This window comes from Macrobrachium rosenbergii, chromosome 29 (genome assembly GCF_040412425.1).
Source record: "Macrobrachium rosenbergii isolate ZJJX-2024 chromosome 29, ASM4041242v1, whole genome shotgun sequence".
NCBI lineage: Eukaryota > Metazoa > Arthropoda > Malacostraca > Decapoda > Palaemonidae > Macrobrachium > Macrobrachium rosenbergii.
Genome location: NC_089769.1, coordinates 22068311 through 22086565, shown reverse-complemented (window position 1 = coordinate 22086565; position 18255 = coordinate 22068311). Strand labels below are relative to the sequence as shown.

General features: G+C 35.2%; 1 protein-coding gene across 4 annotated transcripts in view; it reads left to right on the top strand.

The window, feature by feature from the left end:
- The window catches only part of LOC136854671 (protogenin B-like), a 507887-nt gene that overhangs the window by 450737 nt on the left and 38895 nt on the right, over positions 1-18255 (top strand). For all 4 annotated transcript variants that reach the window (XM_067131267.1, XM_067131266.1, XM_067131269.1 and 1 more), the window contains one exon: positions 2894-3081. In XM_067131267.1, coding sequence (XP_066987368.1) covers positions 2894-3081 — 188 coding nt within the window. The remainder of the gene's footprint in view (positions 1-2893; positions 3082-18255) is intronic.

Genomic DNA, 18255 nt, shown 5'->3' with positions numbered 1-18255 from the left:
ATTACCATGCCATATGGACTAATCTTCTATAAACTAAGTTGTTTAATTACTAACCCAAGCTGCTTTTTTGTATGGCTTAGGTTAATCCTTCTAGTATAATCTATCTTAATCTTAGCATAGAAGATCTCTTAGAGGATTCTTTTAACCTATTCTAGGTCGTTTCTTATTCTAGGGTTAATTAAATGCCTAAGGATATAAGCTACATCAAAATTTAATCCTCTTTTAATCTGGTTTTTTGTTTTATGGTAGCCAAGCCTACCTTTCTGTCTGATACTCAGCCCTGCTGTTTCTAAAGTAGCGGTAGGAACATTCCCTTAATAAGGGATTTCCACTTAATCTAGTTAGGCTATTACCTGTTCTAGGTCTATGTCCCCTGTAAGGGTATAGGCTTCATAAGACCATAGCAATGTTATTGACCCTAGAATACTGTTTATATGTACTCCTAGGCTTTCCTTACCAATGTTATTAATCCTAGAATACTTTTATAGATCACACTTGAATGTACAAGCTATATAAAATTAGCAACTTGTTAACAAGTAAACACAGTTAGGCTATTATTCACAAAAAACATTTGTTCCATGGTTTAAACTAACAATTTTTAACGGGAGCTCTAAAATAAACACTTAACTTTCGAGCTTGGATGTTCCCATAATTCTTTCCTCAGCGTAGTTTAGTGAAAACAGTAAGGAGCACTGAAACGCAGTGCACGTTGTTTGCACTAGCAGGGGGTAATGGAGCTGGTCTTTTGCCTACCCTGGTCATAAACAAGATGGCAGGTGTGTATGAGCAATAGTCACTTCTTGCATTTTTTGATGTAGGAAAAACTGGGTTTAGCTTCGCTGAAGATGAGGGAAAATGCTCTCATATCTTTGAGTCCATTATACTCTATCACGTGTCATAGTGTTTTCATTATGACACAATACCTGGCTACAAGACCAGGCTAGAAAAATATTTCTTTGATACTAGTCTAGTCACCATGGAGCGCTAGCACACCATGGGGGGTAACTCCTTGAGGACGAAGCAGCAACTACACCATCAAAAATGTAGTTTACCCCCTTAAAAACTGATTGTATCCTTGGATGCCAGTGGTTGTAGTTGCAGAGGAAGTGCTCCCATTAAAGGTACAAAAGCACCTTGGGGACCTCATGTTATATGATCTCTTCTCATCCCTGACCCAAGATTTCCTTAGTATGCAAGGCAGTTCTACCTTAAAAAGCTGCTGTACAAAGACTACATTTGTATAGATATTGCTCAAAATTAGTTTTTAACTTACTGCACTGTCTACCCGCAGTTCCAGTACCCTTCTGAGTTATTATAACAGTATATGTTAATGACCTAGGTCAACTGAATTAAAAAATCAGGAAGATATGTAAGGGCTAAGCTCAGTATGAATATTTGTGTTCTAGACGAGGAGATGGCTTCAGTTTTGAAGTGAAAAGCCATCAAAACTCTGCCATTCAAGTAGGGGTCCTGTAGTCATCTCTGCCATATCCTAAAAGCAATGGGAGGTTCAAGACTTATTGTACAGTAGACCTCTGCTGTCTTAGGAAATTTTGTTCTCTGACATCCTTTTGGAAGGAGACTATAGGCCCTCAGAATATCACTGCATAGAGGAGGCTTTCTCACTTTTTGTAGATTTAAGATACATGTACTACATCTCTATTCACTTGTCCTTAAGGAAGTTCCTTTGCTTCATTTGGCGCAGACAGGTGTTGCTGTTATGGCCTCTTGCTTTGGTCTATGTAGAGCCTTTCAGTTTTTCCCTAGGATTAGGGCATATCTGGCTACAAGGGTTTACGTTTGGGTCTTTCATCTCCTAGCACTATCTAGACGATTGTTAGTCATGGCATTCTCTAACATGGACACCATCTCAGACTTTCTGCATCATCCTTATCCTTAAGCCAAATCCTGGCAGTTCTAATCAGTTATGTGTTTCCCAGTTCTGTATCTGCTTCCTTCAGCTTCAACTCCAGGCATTTGTAAATGCCTTGTTAGGGCGATGCAACTTTTGATACAACTTTTGCTCCATAATACTTGGACTCACTAAGACATTCTAAAGAGAGGATAAGCTCTTACACCTACAATCTTCTCTACTCTTCTCTTTACACTCTTGCCACTTATTTTTGTCTTCCCACCTAAGTTGTTATTCACGCTTTTTATAATTAATGGGGTTGTAATTAACAAATATTTATTCCAAGTAAAATGTATTGTCTTGCAAACCCTCATACTGTTCATGGTTTAGGGTGGCATAGAGGAAAGACAACTTGTGAGATGGCTGAGAGTGGTGTGGTCATGTGTAGTGGGTCTTTGTCTTTCAGGGTTTATTGGGTTGATGCAGCTAGGAGAGCCATTGTGTGGTATAAGGATATTTACGATTATGGTTTGTAAGAAATGTGTGTTTAATTTTGTAACCACAATGTCTTTTGACAAACTACAAGGCTACTTATTAACTGCATGCCTCACAACACTGCTGATTACCTGCAGTTGACAACCCATTTTATGCAAAGCATGAAGCAATTGAACACAGATGACGGAGTCAAGCTCGAGGCTACTTTTGATCATTATTTTTTTTAAACCAACTAGAACCATGAGCAACTGTAGCCCTGAGTTTGATTGTCTTGGACTTGGAGGACCATGAATTTGGGCCATGTATATATGTGTTGAAACCCATGTAAGGTGGGAAGATCTGAAATGAGTTTAATCCAAAAATGCTTATTGTTTAACACTGGTCTGTGTTAATCATACCTTTCAAGTATGTAAGAATAAGTTTAGTGTATTTATGTTACATAGATTTTCCTTAGATTCGGTAGTTTAATGTTACTGTAGTTTTGTGTAGAAATCACTTAATTGTAATATATACTTTCTTTTTAATTTATAATTTAACGTTTTCTAGTTCCACCGGCTCCAAAGGTGTTTAAATATGAACCTACTGATACCTCAACAATTCGTCTTCTTTGGGATTCACCACCAAATGTTAAAAATTCACTTACAAATTATGAGATTCTCTTTACATTGGATAAAAATAAACCATTATCTCAATGGGATGTTCAAGAGGTAGATGGTGAAGCACTGAGTGACACGGTAAGTTCTCAGGTTTTTGTTTTGCATGCAGCACAATTACAAGTAAGTTTTAAGTCTCATTTTATGATAGGTATAAGAAAGTATTATTTTGCATAGAAGGGGATTTAGAGGTGATTCTTATATACTATTATATTGCTTTCCAAATATGTTAGTAACAAATGACTTTTGAATTATTGAATAATGATCATAAAGTACATGATGTTTTTAAGAAAATTTTTTATTTCATGGATATAAATCTATTATTGCTGTAAATCTAGGACTCTCAGTAAAGTGTCAGTATGAAATTCCAATTCCAGGTTCAAGTTATTCAGCTGTCAGAATACGGGTAAAACCATTTGTACTTAAGACGAGGCCCAAGTACAATAGCCTTAATTTTTTATGTTGATGGGTTTTTATGTTTTTTCTCTATTAAAACTATGAAATTAATCATGATCGAGTTTGTGAAATGGAGATGATGGCTTGTTGGTAAGCAGCTGTCAAAATAAGTGGTATCTTTCCTTTATGAACAATTACTCTTCAATTTTGATCAGCATTAGATAGCCTTAGATGTTCCTTTCATACCATTATCTGGTTAGTATGTTAATGCTGTAAGGTTGTTTGCTACTTCCAGACCTACTTTTGTATATGCACAGTATTTTGATTGTTGCCTGTTATGGCTTTCTTAAATGAAGAGTGTTGCGAAACAATATCCATTACGTTAGGAATGAGTGGAATATAAAATATTTAGAGTACCTTTTGAAGGTTGTAGTTGTTGGAAGGAGATATGCTGAAATGGCTTGAGCTTTATTGATCTAGGTAGATTTTTAATAACATAAACTTTTATGGTACAGGAAACCCCCCATATTCGCAGTCTCACGATTCACGGACTTCTCTGTGGAACATGTATACGCATTATTCGCTAAAAATTTGCCCATTCATGGTGTTTTTCACAGAAATTTACACTAATTACTGTATTTTCATCTCATTTTCATGACTAAATGCACTTTTTGTGATAAATCTATTAAAATACTCAGGTAGTGCTGGAGTTATGATAATTCGGCCTACAATAATCCGATTTTGCAATGGGGTAAGCAATTAATACCTATACGACAATATTTATAAAATATTTATAAATTTTGCGCGGGCGCAGGCATTAGCGTACAATCAGGCAGTGAGAGAGACGAAATTACAATAGACCAACTTCTTTTCCTCCATCTCTTTATCCCATCTTCTAGTTAAAAAAGTAAAAGAGAATGATAAAAGTATTGTTAGTAATGTTATACTCTTGCGTAAATGCGTACAGCCATAAACAACCAACCGAGAAACTGTTGTTTTGCTTATCACCGAATCTGATAACAACAGCCGTTTTGCTTGTGTTTTAACCATTGTACAGTAATACACAATTACCGTAATTCTAGTACAAGTAACGTTAGGCAGAATAGGACTGATATATTTTTATATTATACCCTTACTAGTATGGATAAAAGATTGGCAAGGAAATTTTCTGCTAAATTTAAGCTGCAAGTTGTAGCTGAAGCTGAGAAAACAATGTTCAAGCTGCTAATGACTATAAATTATTGTGCATCGGCAACATGGATAAAACTCGACCATAATTAAAATTGGAGAGAGTATTTTAATCAAAACTACTGGGCATGAAAGAACCAAGCATGTTTAACAGTTCACGCTAGGTTTTTTTGACATGCTGAATCTAAAAGCCCTACCCTAACCTATGCTTTTCGCTTTAATTAAGGCAGAATCCTAGCCTAATTACGGGTAGCGGTATGGCGCTCCCGAGCCATCATTTCGGACACTAAAAAATATATGAAAATATTAGGTAAGCAGGACTAAATTTTGTGACTGCAGTAGGGCAGGTACTTATCTTATTCCCTGTTGACTGAGATGAAGACTCCATGCCAAATAAAGTTGAAATCCTTCAAATTACAACGGAAAAGATTTTACCACACACACCAAAAAGCGCAGCTGGAAAAACATTGAGTTGGCAACATGCGCATGCGCAGTAGATGCATAGTTGCGTTTTGACCTGATTCATTCGAACTAGCCATGGAAGCGCAAATGGAAAGGTGTAACCAGTGGAGATGTTTAGCCATGAATTGATTCATCAATGCGGCGGATAAGGGGTCAAAGTGCAGACCCCCCGAGACCTGATATCTTATCACAATAGTGACAAGCTTCCGTTAACCGGAATGAATACGTGCCAACCTTGTGCTATAAGTTCTCTGATAAGGGATTTAGTCGGGGCGCTGCTTAAGGTAGACGTAACTGCATGAGGCTCTGGCGGCTCCCAGACTAAAAATAGGGTTTTCATTTCCCTTCGGGTTCAAACCCCCTTTTTTACGCCGAAAATGATAAATACGTAAAGCTCATATTATGATGGAATCAAGTGAAAAGAGGGAATGGAATCTTGATTTTTTTTACACAAAACAAACTCCCCTAAATGGCCAATGTCATCTATTAACCCTTAAACGCCTACTGGACGTATCATACGTCGACTAAAATTGTCTGTTGGGTGCCAAGTGGACGTACCGTACATCGACTACAAAAAATTTCAACCTTTGGTCAACTTTGACTCGACCGAAATGGTCGAAAAATGCAATTGTAAGCTAAAACTCTTACATTCTAGTAATATTCAATCATGTACCTTCATTTTGCAACAAATTGGAAGTCTCTAGCACAATCTTTCGATTTATGCTGAATTTTTAAAAAAACTTTTTCTTGCGCCCACGCGGTAACTCAGCCGAAAATTTCAGAAATTCTTTCGTCATTTTGTCGTAATTTTTGCACTGTTCTATACTAGCCGTTACATAAAGTTTTATATATGAAAATGTGCGCAATTTCATGTACAATACAAACAGAAAACAACTCATGGTTGTAGCTCTTATCAATTTTGAAATATTTTCATATAAATCACGATAACTGCCAAAATTTCAACCTTCGGTCAACTTTGACTCGACCGAAATGGTCAAAAAACGCAATTGTAAGCTAAAACTCTTACATTCTAGTAATATTCAATCATTTACCTTCATTTTGCGACAAATTGGAAGTCTCTAGCACAATATTTCGATTTATGGTGAATTTTTGAAAAAAACTTTTTCCTTACGTCCGCGCCAGAAATTCTCTCGTCACGTTGTCGTAATGTTTGCACTATTTTATATTAGTCGTTACATAAAGTTTTATATATGGAAATGTGCGCAATTTCGTGTAGAATACAACAGAAAATAACTCATGGTTGTAGATTTTATCAGTTTTGAAATATTTTCATATAAATCACGATAACTGCCAAAATTTCAAGCTTCCGTCAACTTTAACTCGACCGAAATGGTCTAAAAACGCAGTTATAAGCTAAAACTCTTACATTCTAGTAATATTCAATCATGTACCTTCATTTTGCAACAAACTGGAAGTCTCAGCACAATATTTCGATTTATGGTGAATTTCTGAAAAAACTTTTCCATACGTCTCACGCTGCGTAACTCAGCCAACATCTCAGAAATTCTTTCGTCATGTTGTCGTAATGTTTGCATCGTTTTACATTAGTCGTTACATAAACTTTTATATATGAAAATATGAGCAATTTCATGTAGAATACAACAGAAGATAGCTCATGGTTGTAGCTTTTATCAGTTTTGAAATATTTTCACATAAATCACGATAACTGCCAAAATTTCAACCTTCGGTCAACTTTAACTCGACCGAAATGGTAAAAAAACGCAATTGTAAGCTAAAACTCTTCAATCGTTTACCTTCATTTTGCAATAAATTGGAAGTCTCTAGCACAATATTTTGATTTATGGTGAAATTTTGTAAAAAAACAATTTCCTTACGTCTGCGCGGTAACTCGGCCGAACATCTCGGAAATTCTTTTGTCTCGTTGTCGTAATATTTGCACCGTTTTATATTAGTCGTTACATAAAGTTTTATATATGAAAATGTGTGCAATTTCATGTACAATACAACAGAAAATAACTCATGGTTGTAGCTTTTATCAGTTTTGAAATATTTTCATATAAATCACGACAAATAGAAATAATTCGACTTTCGGTCAACTTTAACTCGACCGAAATGGTCGAAAACTGCAATTGTAAGCTAAAACACTTACAGTGTAGTAATATTCAATCAATTAGCTTCATTTTTCAACAAACGGGAAGTCTCTAGCACAATATTTCGATTTATGGTGAATTTTTGAAAAAAACATTTTTTTACGTCCGCGTGTTACGAATTCATGCATCATTTTGTGATAATATTTTCTCTGTGTTGCTTTGATCGTTTTACAATTTGTTATATACCAAAATCATTGCAATTTAGTGTATAATACAACTAAAAAAAATTAACTCATTATCTTTAACCGTTGTGCTTACAGCGCGATTTGTATACAATTATATAAGTTTTTTTTTTCGCTGTCATATATTCCAATATTTATATATGATAATGATATTTTTTTTCATTTCTGATGGTTGCATACTAAACTTCAGGCAATGACAAAAAAATGAGCCAAAAATGAACTCTTAATCTTATAAACTAAGCGTGCTGTGATTTTTTGAAAAAAAATTTTTTTCCGCTTCGGCGCTAACTCACCGAACGCCGCCGGCATACGGGAGATGTTTTTGTAAATAGAGGCTCGGCGTTTAAGGGTTAATGAAAGAAATAGCTAAATTAATTTCACAGACATATTTAAGTTATGTTTCGACTTGAAAACACTTCGTATAACGAAAAATATCATTGTCCCATATAAATAAAATATCTTGAGATTCATTTACACTACCTAGAAGCAAGAAAAGCATAATCGATTTCCAAACCAAAACATTGATTGCTATGATCGCAATTTATAATACAAAAGCAGTATAAAATTATATACAATATTATTGGATACAGTGAATTAAGGTATAACATATTGGTTATGTTGATGTTTGTATAATACAATATGTGAATATAGAGTATAGTATAATGTAGGCTAGGCTACCGTATATGTATATGATATATAGTAAACCCCCGTATTTGCTGGGGGATGCGTACCACACACACACCCACGAGTAGCTAAAACCCGCGAATAATTAGAACCCTTCTAAAAACACTTAGAACTGCCTATTTTGATAGTTCAAACACAAACAAAGCAAACTAAAAATGCTTATACCTCTACAGGTATTATCCTACTTATGATGGGGTTAGGTTCCAAAAAAGACCATTGTGTGTTGGAAAAAACGTAAGAAGTACCAAAACGTACCTCTACCCTAGCCTAGCCTACACTAGGGTATTCGGTACCATATATGCATATATGGTAGCCTAGCCTACACTATAAAGTATACTCTGTCCGTAAATGGTATAGCAGTGATTAATATCAGCTAATTCTGGAGGTTCTTGCAAAGTGACTTATGATAATTCAGTGCAAAGAGAAATTGAATAACAAGAATTAGCTTAGCCTACACTATGGTACATTGTATACATATACGGTAGCGTAGCCTACATTTCACTGTACTCTACATTCACATATCATAGCCTACATTTCACTGTACTCTGCATTCACATATTGTACTGTACTATAAAAATGTCAACATAATGAGTATGCATCTCTTAAAATGTTATGCCTTAATTCGCTGTATCCAATAATATTGTATATATTCTTATATTGCTTTAGTGTTATAAATTGTGGTTATAGCGATCAATGTTTTGGTTTGGAAATCGTTTATGCAGTGTTTATTTTGCCGTATTTAATTCAGTTCAGAGCACTTTTCTTGCTTCTAGTTAACATAAATGAATCCCTAGATACTTTATTTATATGGGGCAAGGTTATTTTTCGTTATACGAAGTGTTTTCAAGTTGAAATATAACTAAAATACGTCTCGTTGTGGAATTAATTCATCTATTTTTTCGTTAATAGACGATGATGGCTGTTTGGGATGTTTGTTTTGTGTAAAAAAAAAAAATTGAAGATTCTTTTAGCTATTTTCACTTGATTTCATCATGATACAATCTTTAAGTAATGTGTTCTTTCATGCCCAGTAGTTTTGATTAAAATACTTTCTCTCCCATTTTAATTATGTTCAAGTTTCATCCATGTTGCCGATGCACAATAATTTACAGTAAAATCATTAGCAACTTGAACATTCTTTTCTCAGCTTCAGCTACAACTTGCAGCTTAAATTTAGCAGTACATTTCCTTGCCGATCTTTCATCCATACCGAGTAAGGGTATAACGTAAAAATATATCAGTCCTATTCTACATAACGTCATTTGTGCTATAAGCTATGGCAATTGTTTATTACCCTACAATGGTTGAATTACCAGGTAAACGGCTGTTGTTGTCTGATTTGGTTATACGCAAAACAATAGTTTCTCAGTCGGTTGTTTATGGCTGTACGCAAGAGTATAACATTACTAACAATACTTTTATCATTCTCTTTTACTTTTTTAACTAAAAGATGGGATAAAGAGATGGAGGAAAAGTTGTCTATTGCAATTTGGTCTCTCTCACTGCCTGATTATGCTGCTGCCTGTGCCCATGCGAAATTCAAAAATATTTTATAAATAATATTGTTTATTGGTATTAATTGCTTACCCCATTGCAAAATCGAATTATCGTAAGGTGAATTATCATAACTTGAGCATCACCTGAGTATTTTAATAATTTTATTACAAAAAGTGCATTTAGTCATGAAAATGAGATGAAAATACAGTATTTAGTGAATATTTCTCAGTGAAAAATATCGCAAATTGGCAAATTTTCCATGGATAATGGATTGATACGTTCCAAGGAGAAATCCGTGAATACGTGAGTCCGCGAATCGTGAGACTGTGAATACGGGGGATTTACTGTACCACAGCGTAGGCTAAGCTAATTCTTGTTTGGTATTCAATTTCTCTTTGTGTTGAATTATCATAAGTCACTCTGCATGAACCTCCAGAATTAGCTGATATTAATAATTACTATACCGTGTATGTATAGAGTATACTTTATAGTGTAGGCTAGGCTACCATATATGTATACATGGTACTGAATACCCTAGTGTAGGCTAGGCTATATTCGAGATACATTTCTCCAACAAATGATAGGCTTTTTTGGAATCTAACCCCATCGTAAGTAGGATAATACCTGAATAAGCATTTTTAGTTTTTTTTGTGTGTTTGAACTTTCAAAATAGGCAGTTCTAAGTGTTTTTAGAAGGGTTCCAAGTATTCGGGGGATTTAGTTGTTCGCGCGGGGATGTGATGCGCATCCCCCATGAATACTGGGTTTCCTGTAATTCCTGTCCTATCCAAGTATGTAATTCCTATTCTATCCAAGTATGTATCAGTAATGCCAATGTTGAACCCTTATAATGTCTGCAAAATATATCATAAGCTATTGGTTGAAACTTTGGGTGAATATGGAATACATTTTATTTATTGGTGTGCACCGTTATGTTGATCACATTTTATTAAGTGATATTAAATTGATCACTTTTTATTAAGCAACTATTAACTTTATCAAAACATTTAATTAGTTGACAATACACAACACAAGAGAAAAAGACAGAAACCACATATTGACTTTCATACAATTGTTTACTGAAGCACTATACATGTAATTGGCAAATGAACGGAGAACATTTGCGTGTAAGTAATTTTTATTTTAATACAAATGATAGATTATGTGTATGTGCTCAGCTCATTTTGTTGATTACATCTAAATTATAGCTTCCATAAGCAATTGTATGAAAATCTCTCAGTTTACTTCCTCTTTCTCTTTTGATTTGTGCTTTGTTATTTTACTCCAAGTCTTGATAAAGTTAACATCCCTTAATGAAATGGTGATTAATATAGTTTTGTATACCAGTAAATATAGTGCTCTACATATTTACCCAGGGTTTCAACCATTGATAGCCTAAGCTCAAGTTGCTTTCAAAATATTTTTGATAGTGTAAGAATTTTGTAAATTTCCATATGCCACACCAAATAAGTAACATTGTTGCTGTAAAATATTTTCAATAAGATCTGTAAACCTGTGCACAAACATAAATTAGAATTGGAGTTAAAATACAAAATTTAGACCAAAGGCCAAGTGATGGGAACCATAAGGTCATTCAGCACTGAAAGTAATGTTGAAAATATTTAGGAGAGGGTGCAAAGATGGAAGAAAGCGAGTATAAGCAGAAGTATAGGGTAAAATATTGCTCATGACGCACATGGATCGTTGAATTTTCACCTTTACCCTCAATATTTAATTGGTGAGACAACAAAAAAAATTAAACCTTTAAGAAAACCTTTAAAAAAATTGAAGTTTCATTAACAAAATGAGCAAAGGGAACTGCCATACGAACTAAAATAAGCATGTGAAGTCTTTGAAAATAAGTGTTCGAGGCAATTTTGAATCCAATACAGCATCCCACCGTATATGTAATGTAAAGGAGAAGGCTAGGGAAGCTCGTCTGAGTACTATGGCCATGTAATAAGAAGAGAGGAGGTGGAACCAATCAAGAGGGCTAAGAACATGCCAGTGATGGGGAGGAGGAGTGAGAGGCATCAGCGGATCAGATGGATGGACGCGGTGAGGAGGGATATGAGTCGGGTGGGACTTGGGGAAGAAGATGCAAGGAATAGAAATAGATGGAGAAAGTTGACTCGAGCAACCGACCCCACTATACAGTGGGACTGAAAAGGTCAAAAGAAGAAGATGGCATCACACCGAATGATGGTGCTCTTTGAACCACCGTGACACACTTCCTTCCCAGTGCTCAATTAATGGTTTATGAACACAAATTACATATATATGTAATGTTTATCGCTATTACTCAAGATTGTAGTTGTAATCAGCACATAAAACAACATTTTGTTTCCTATACTAGTGAATTCCAGGGGTCATTTGGTTGAACTGATATGCATTCTTACCTTGTAATCCGTAGCTTTATCGTTAATGACATCATAGCTAAAATCCGCAAATACTTAAAACCCCTCCAAAACACTTAGAACTGCCTATTTTGATAGTTAAAAAAAAAAAAAATCTAAAAATGCTTATACTTGAGTGTTTTAATAGTTTTATCACAAAAAGTGCATTTAGTCATGAAAACTATATGAAAAAATAGTAATTAGTGAATATTTCAGAGTGAAAAATACCACAAGTAGGCGAATTTTCCGCGAATAATGGGTAGATACGTTCCTCAGAGAAATCCGCAAATATGTGAGTCCACGAATACAGGGGTTTACCATATATATATATATATATATATATATATATATATATATATATATATATATATATATATATATATATATATATATATATATATATATATATATATATATATATATATTTGATAGCATAGTCGCTTGTTTTGTCCTCAAGGAGTTACTTCCATGGTCTACTACAGCTCCATGGTGACCAAACTAATATCAAAGAATTCTCTTTTAGTTTGCCTTTTTGGCCAGGTACAGTATTATTTCGTAATGATTAACATTATAACGTGATGGAGTGTATAATGGACTCAAAGCTGAACCCAGTTTTTCCAATGTGACTATCGTGCATGCGTATCCGCCCACTTGTCTACAACTGGGCCGTTAAAGACCAAGGAACCATTAACTCTCTTTGGTCCATAGCAAACGGTTCACGTCGTTACCAGCTCTCCGAAAAATTAGACTTTTTTCTCTGTTTTCGTAATCGAAGATCATGGAAACATGAAAAATAGAAGGATAAGTGCTTAATATTAAGTTCCAGTTGAAAGTTTTAGTTTTAAACTTTGGAATTGATAATTTCCTTTTAAAAGCTGGGACCGGGCTCGTTCGTTCCCACCTAGTTTCGTAAAGCAAAAATTGTTTTAAATTCTAACTAAATGTTTTAACTAGAAGAAATGTTCCACAACTTATTATTAATATAGAAAATCCTCTCAGATTATATGATGTCTACAATAATACAGGCAGTAAGTGAGAATAATTTAGACTAGATTATTAGTGGATTTTGTCTGTAGCCTATGTCCTGGATTACATATCCTTAACCCTTAAACGCCTACTGGACGTATCATACGTCGACTAAAATTGTCTGTTGGGTGCCAAGTGGACGACCGTGACGTCGTCGACTAAAAAATTTCAACCTTCGGTCAACTTTGACTCGACCGAAATAGTCGAAAAACGCAATTGTAAGCTAAAACTCTTACATTCTAGTAATATTCAATCATGTACCTTCATTTTGCAACAAACTGGAAGTCTCTAGCACAATATTTCGATTTATGGTGAATTTTTGAAAAAAAACTTTTTCCTTACGTCCGCGCCAGAAATTCTTTCATCACGCTGTCGTAATGTTTGCACTGTTTTATATTAGTCGTTACATAAAGTTTTATATATGGAAATGTGCGCAGTTTCATGTAGAATACAACAGAAAATAACTCACGGTTGTAGCTTTTATCAGTTTTGAAATATTTTCATATAAATCACGATAACTGCCAAAATTTCAACCTTCGGTCAACTTTGACTCGACGGAAATGGTAAAAAACGCAATTGTAAGCTAAAACTCTTACATTCTAGTAATATTCAATCATGTACCTTCATTTTGCAACAAACTGGAAGTCTCTAGCACAATATTTCGATTTATGGTGAATTTCTGGAAAAAAAACTTTTTCCTTACGCTCTCGCTGCTGTAACTCGGCGAACATCTCAGACATTCTTTCGTCATGTTGTCGTAATGTTTGCATCGTTTTACATTAGTCGTTACATAAACTTTTATATATGAAAATGTGTGCAATTTCATGTAGAATACAACAGAAGATAGCTCATGGTTGTAGCTTTTATCAGTTTTGAAATATTTTCACATAAATCACGATAACTGCCAAAATTTCAACCTTCGGTCAACTTTAACTCGACCGAAATGGTCAAAAAAACGCAATTGTAAGCTAAAACTCTTACATTCTAGTAATATTCAATCGTTTACCTTCATTTTGCAATAAATTGGAAGTCTCTAGCACAATATTTTGATTTATGGTGAATTTTTGAAAAAAACATTTTCCTTACGTCTGCGCGGTAACTTGGCCAAACATCTCAGAAATTCTTTCGTCTCGTTGTCGTAATATTTGCACCGTTTTATATTAGTCGTTACATAAAGTTTTATATATGAAAATGTGCGCAATTTCATGTACAAAACAACAGAAAATAACTCATGGTTGTAGCTTTTATCAGTTTTGAAATATTTTCATATAAATCACGATAAATAGAAAAAATTCGACTTTCGGTCAACTTTAACTCGACCGAAATGGTCGAAAACTGCAATTGTAAGCTAAAACACTTACAGTCTAGTAATATTCAATCAATTAGCTTCATTTTTCAACAAACGGGAAGTCTTTAGCACAATATTTCAATTTATGGTGAATTTTTGAAAAAAAAAAAAATTTTTTTACGTCCGCGCGTTACAAATTCATGCATCATTTTGTGATAATATTTTCTCTGTGTTGCTTTGATCGTTTTACAATTTGTTATATACCAAAATCATCGCAATTTAGTGTACAATACAACTAAAAAAAATTAACTCATTAGCTTTAACCGTTGTGCTTACAGCGCGATTTGTATACAATTATGAGTTTTTTTGCTGTCATATACATGTATTCCAATATTTATATATGATAATGAAATTTTTTTTCATTTCTGATGGTTGCATACTAAACTTCAGGCAATGAAAAAAAAGGAGCCAAAAATGAACTCTTAATCTTAAAAACTAAGCGTGCTGTGATTTTTTGAAAAAAACTTTTTTTCCGCTTCGGCGCTAACTCACCGAATGCCGCCGGCATACAGGAGACGTTTTTGTAAATAGAGGCTCGGCGTTTAAGGGTTAAGTGGCCTACCTTAGACCGAGGACCCTAGGATCAGATAATAACAATATCTGGGCAGAATAAATCGATAGCGTAACAATAAGGTTACATATCAGTATAAATTTTTTCCTTTTATGTAAGCCTGTGCACTTGAGCATGAGCTAAATAATCCAGGACTAGCCTAGGCATTATCCTATATCAAGTTAAGTGATAACTTTTAACAAAACATCCCATTTTTGGACTAAATTGTTAGCCTAGACCATCTAACCTAGGACTAGATTAAACAGTAATTAGGACAAATGAAATCGTAATCTGTGCTGGATGAGATGGTAACCTAGCCTTAAGGCTGCATAGGCTACTAAGGTAGGCTAATTGTGTTTTATGTAACCCATGCACTTAATTGTGAATTAAATAATCCAGATTAGGCAGTAGCCTGGATTAGAGTAAGTTATCTGGCTATAAGGTTACACATTAGTGAATTACTGTATTATATAGTAGACCAAATAGCCTATAAGATTTTGGATATAAACAGCAATGTGGGATAGACAAAAAATAGTAAACTAACTATAATGTTACACAGTAGTAAGTTTTCTTTTTTTATATAGCCTAGCCTATACATTTAAGAATGATCTGTAATAATTTGGAGTAGGCAATATCCTATACTAGGTTAAGAAAGAACAAGTTAGCCTAGGATTATATATAAACAGTATCCTAGGCTCATAAAATAACCTAGTTTTTTATGACTCTGTAGCATATCTGTAAGGCTACATGCTAGTAGGGTCTTATGTAGACTATATCCTTGAAGGTGATATAAACCTAGAAAGGCAGTAGCCTAACCAGATTAAGTAGGAACCCCTTTTTAAGGAATATCTTACTATTAGCCTTAAACAGATAAAAGGGTAGTCTCGGCCACATAAAACAGAAAACCAGATTATAAGAGGATTATTTTCTTTATAGTTTATATCCTGAAGTTTTAAATAAGCCTAGAATAGGTTAAGCAAGGACCTTCTAAGAAATCCTCTATTCTTAGCTGAACATAGATTATACTAGAAGCATTAACCTAAGCTATATAAAACAGTAGCTTGGGTTAGTTAAACAAATTAGTTCATAGCAGTTAGTTTGAATGGCATGACAATTGGAATGAAAAATTTCACTTGGCCATTGCAAAAGGACTAACAGTGTGTAAGTAATACAGCCATATACAGGTATGAAAACTAACCTAAACCTTAGAGGGTTTAAGTTAACATATATATTTAATTATGTGTATTACAACTGCACACTTATAATCAAACTATCCTGTAATATTGAAACTTTTATGAGGAACTACAGAAATGTCCCTCACTTAAAAACAATTAACACTAACTAGCTTCTAATAACAACTTGCTTTATATCACTGCAGGGCCGCCATTAGGCAGGATCCTCAGTTCAAGCGTTACGTAACAAATGGCTCAGTTCACTTTTTGCCAGTGGGTACAGCCCATACCACCTGCCATGAGCATAGTCCTTGTAAAAAACAAGGAAATTTTGCTTGGTCGCCAGATGTGGGCGAGATTTGTAGTATGCTCTAAGTTTTAAGGATGAAACAGCTCCTTTTAAGCTGTCTCAATGGGTCCTAGGGTTCAGTAGGGGTGAGGAAGGGGGAGATTATATCTTTCTTGCAGAACTCCGGCAGCAGATATTTAACCCTTTCTCTGAATTAACCCTTTCTCTGAACAGCATCAGTGTTTGGGCCAAAACCCAGTAACACCATTCCCCAAATACCTCCCAGATTAACCCCGCGGAGGAAGTAGAGGAATCTTCACATGGGCTGACGTTCTTACTGGAGAATATGAAGTCGACATTGCCATTGAAAAAGCCCTGCTGAACCCAGAAGGATCAGGGACACAAATTTTAGCTAGTCATGGGAGACACCTTCCAGAAGGAATTCTATTCCCCATGCAGCTATCGTTGCTGAATAGGATCTTTCCTCCAAAAAGGGATACTAGGATCCACCTAACTCCGACTGAAATTACTACATTTTCGGAGGGGTATAGTAATTTGCCCAGGACTTCTGCCCCTTGGTTAACAGGCAGTTACAGTTAAGTTGTTGAAGCTCGGTTAGATTGCGCAAGCTCCCCCAAAAGGGATACGCAGTTTGCAGCATTTGATCAATTCCGTAAGGAAATTGAGTACCATCAAAGATGCACCTTGCCACAGAATGGCAATATATAAGGGACATGAAGCATGACTCCAAAAAGGAAAATAATTCAGTCATGTACACCCCAAAGTGTAAAAGTACTACATCCTGTAACCGAAAAGTGAGTGTGGATACAAATGCTGCCCAAACAAGGTCTAATGTTAGAATTCCGACTGGAAACAACAAAAGGGTCAGTTTGGAATACAGAACTTCAGATCAAAACATAATAGGGGCTCCAATACTCACCCCTGATGATAATCTTTGGCGAGACGACTCAATGTACAGTTTCTCTCTCGATGTCAGGTATGTAATTAATGAGAGAAAAACTGTGATCGAAGTTGTACATGTAGAATTTATACAAACGGCAGCATTCCCTAATACAGAATGGCACCTGGTACCATCCCCACCAGACATGGAAGACCACTAACAGAAACAGTTTTCCTACCTATGCCTATAGCATTAAAATCTATAGAAATCACCCTTTACCAGGTTAGTGAAAAATGGATCTCTACTTCCATTTTGAATTTAGTTTTGTGAAAGGGAAAAGCAGTGCCATGGATCCCACTAGTTTAGTTTTGTGAATGAAAAGCTCTACACATTATTTATTTTTTTCTAAAATAAAGTGTTTGTATCACTGTACATTTTCTTATGCTTTACTTTACTCGGGCTCGCGAAGGATCGAAATGTTCCAAATAGGGTCGCTCATGAACAAGTTTGAGAACCACTGAGTTAGCCTGTCCAACACTCAAAACCTGTTATAGATACTCATATGATGATGCCCATCCATTAAGGCTTATTCAATTTGTATTTTTCCTAACATACAAACCTGAGGCCTTTACATTAATGGCTCGCCTCAGCTGCCCCTCATTCATTTTTCTTGAGCTCGAAGATCACTGATACGTCACGAGATTCTTGGGGCCAAGCGAGAGGAGACTCCTCCCACTTGCTGGTCCCATTGGGTGACGCTGTGTATTACAGTAATCCGCCATACCTTGATAGTATTATGTCAAATTTTTTCATAACCGGTATTTCAGCTGCGCAGGAGAATTTTCCCAATGTAAAGGCCACAGGTTTGTATGTTAGGAAAAACATAAATTGAATAAAAATTTGTGATTTTTGGACTGTTGGTTATGGACTTTCGACTCGGGCTTAGGAGTCACCAGTGCAGGCACTCCCCGGTTATTGGTGGGGGCTCTGTTCCAACAGCATGACAATAAGCAAAAATCACTGATAACCAAA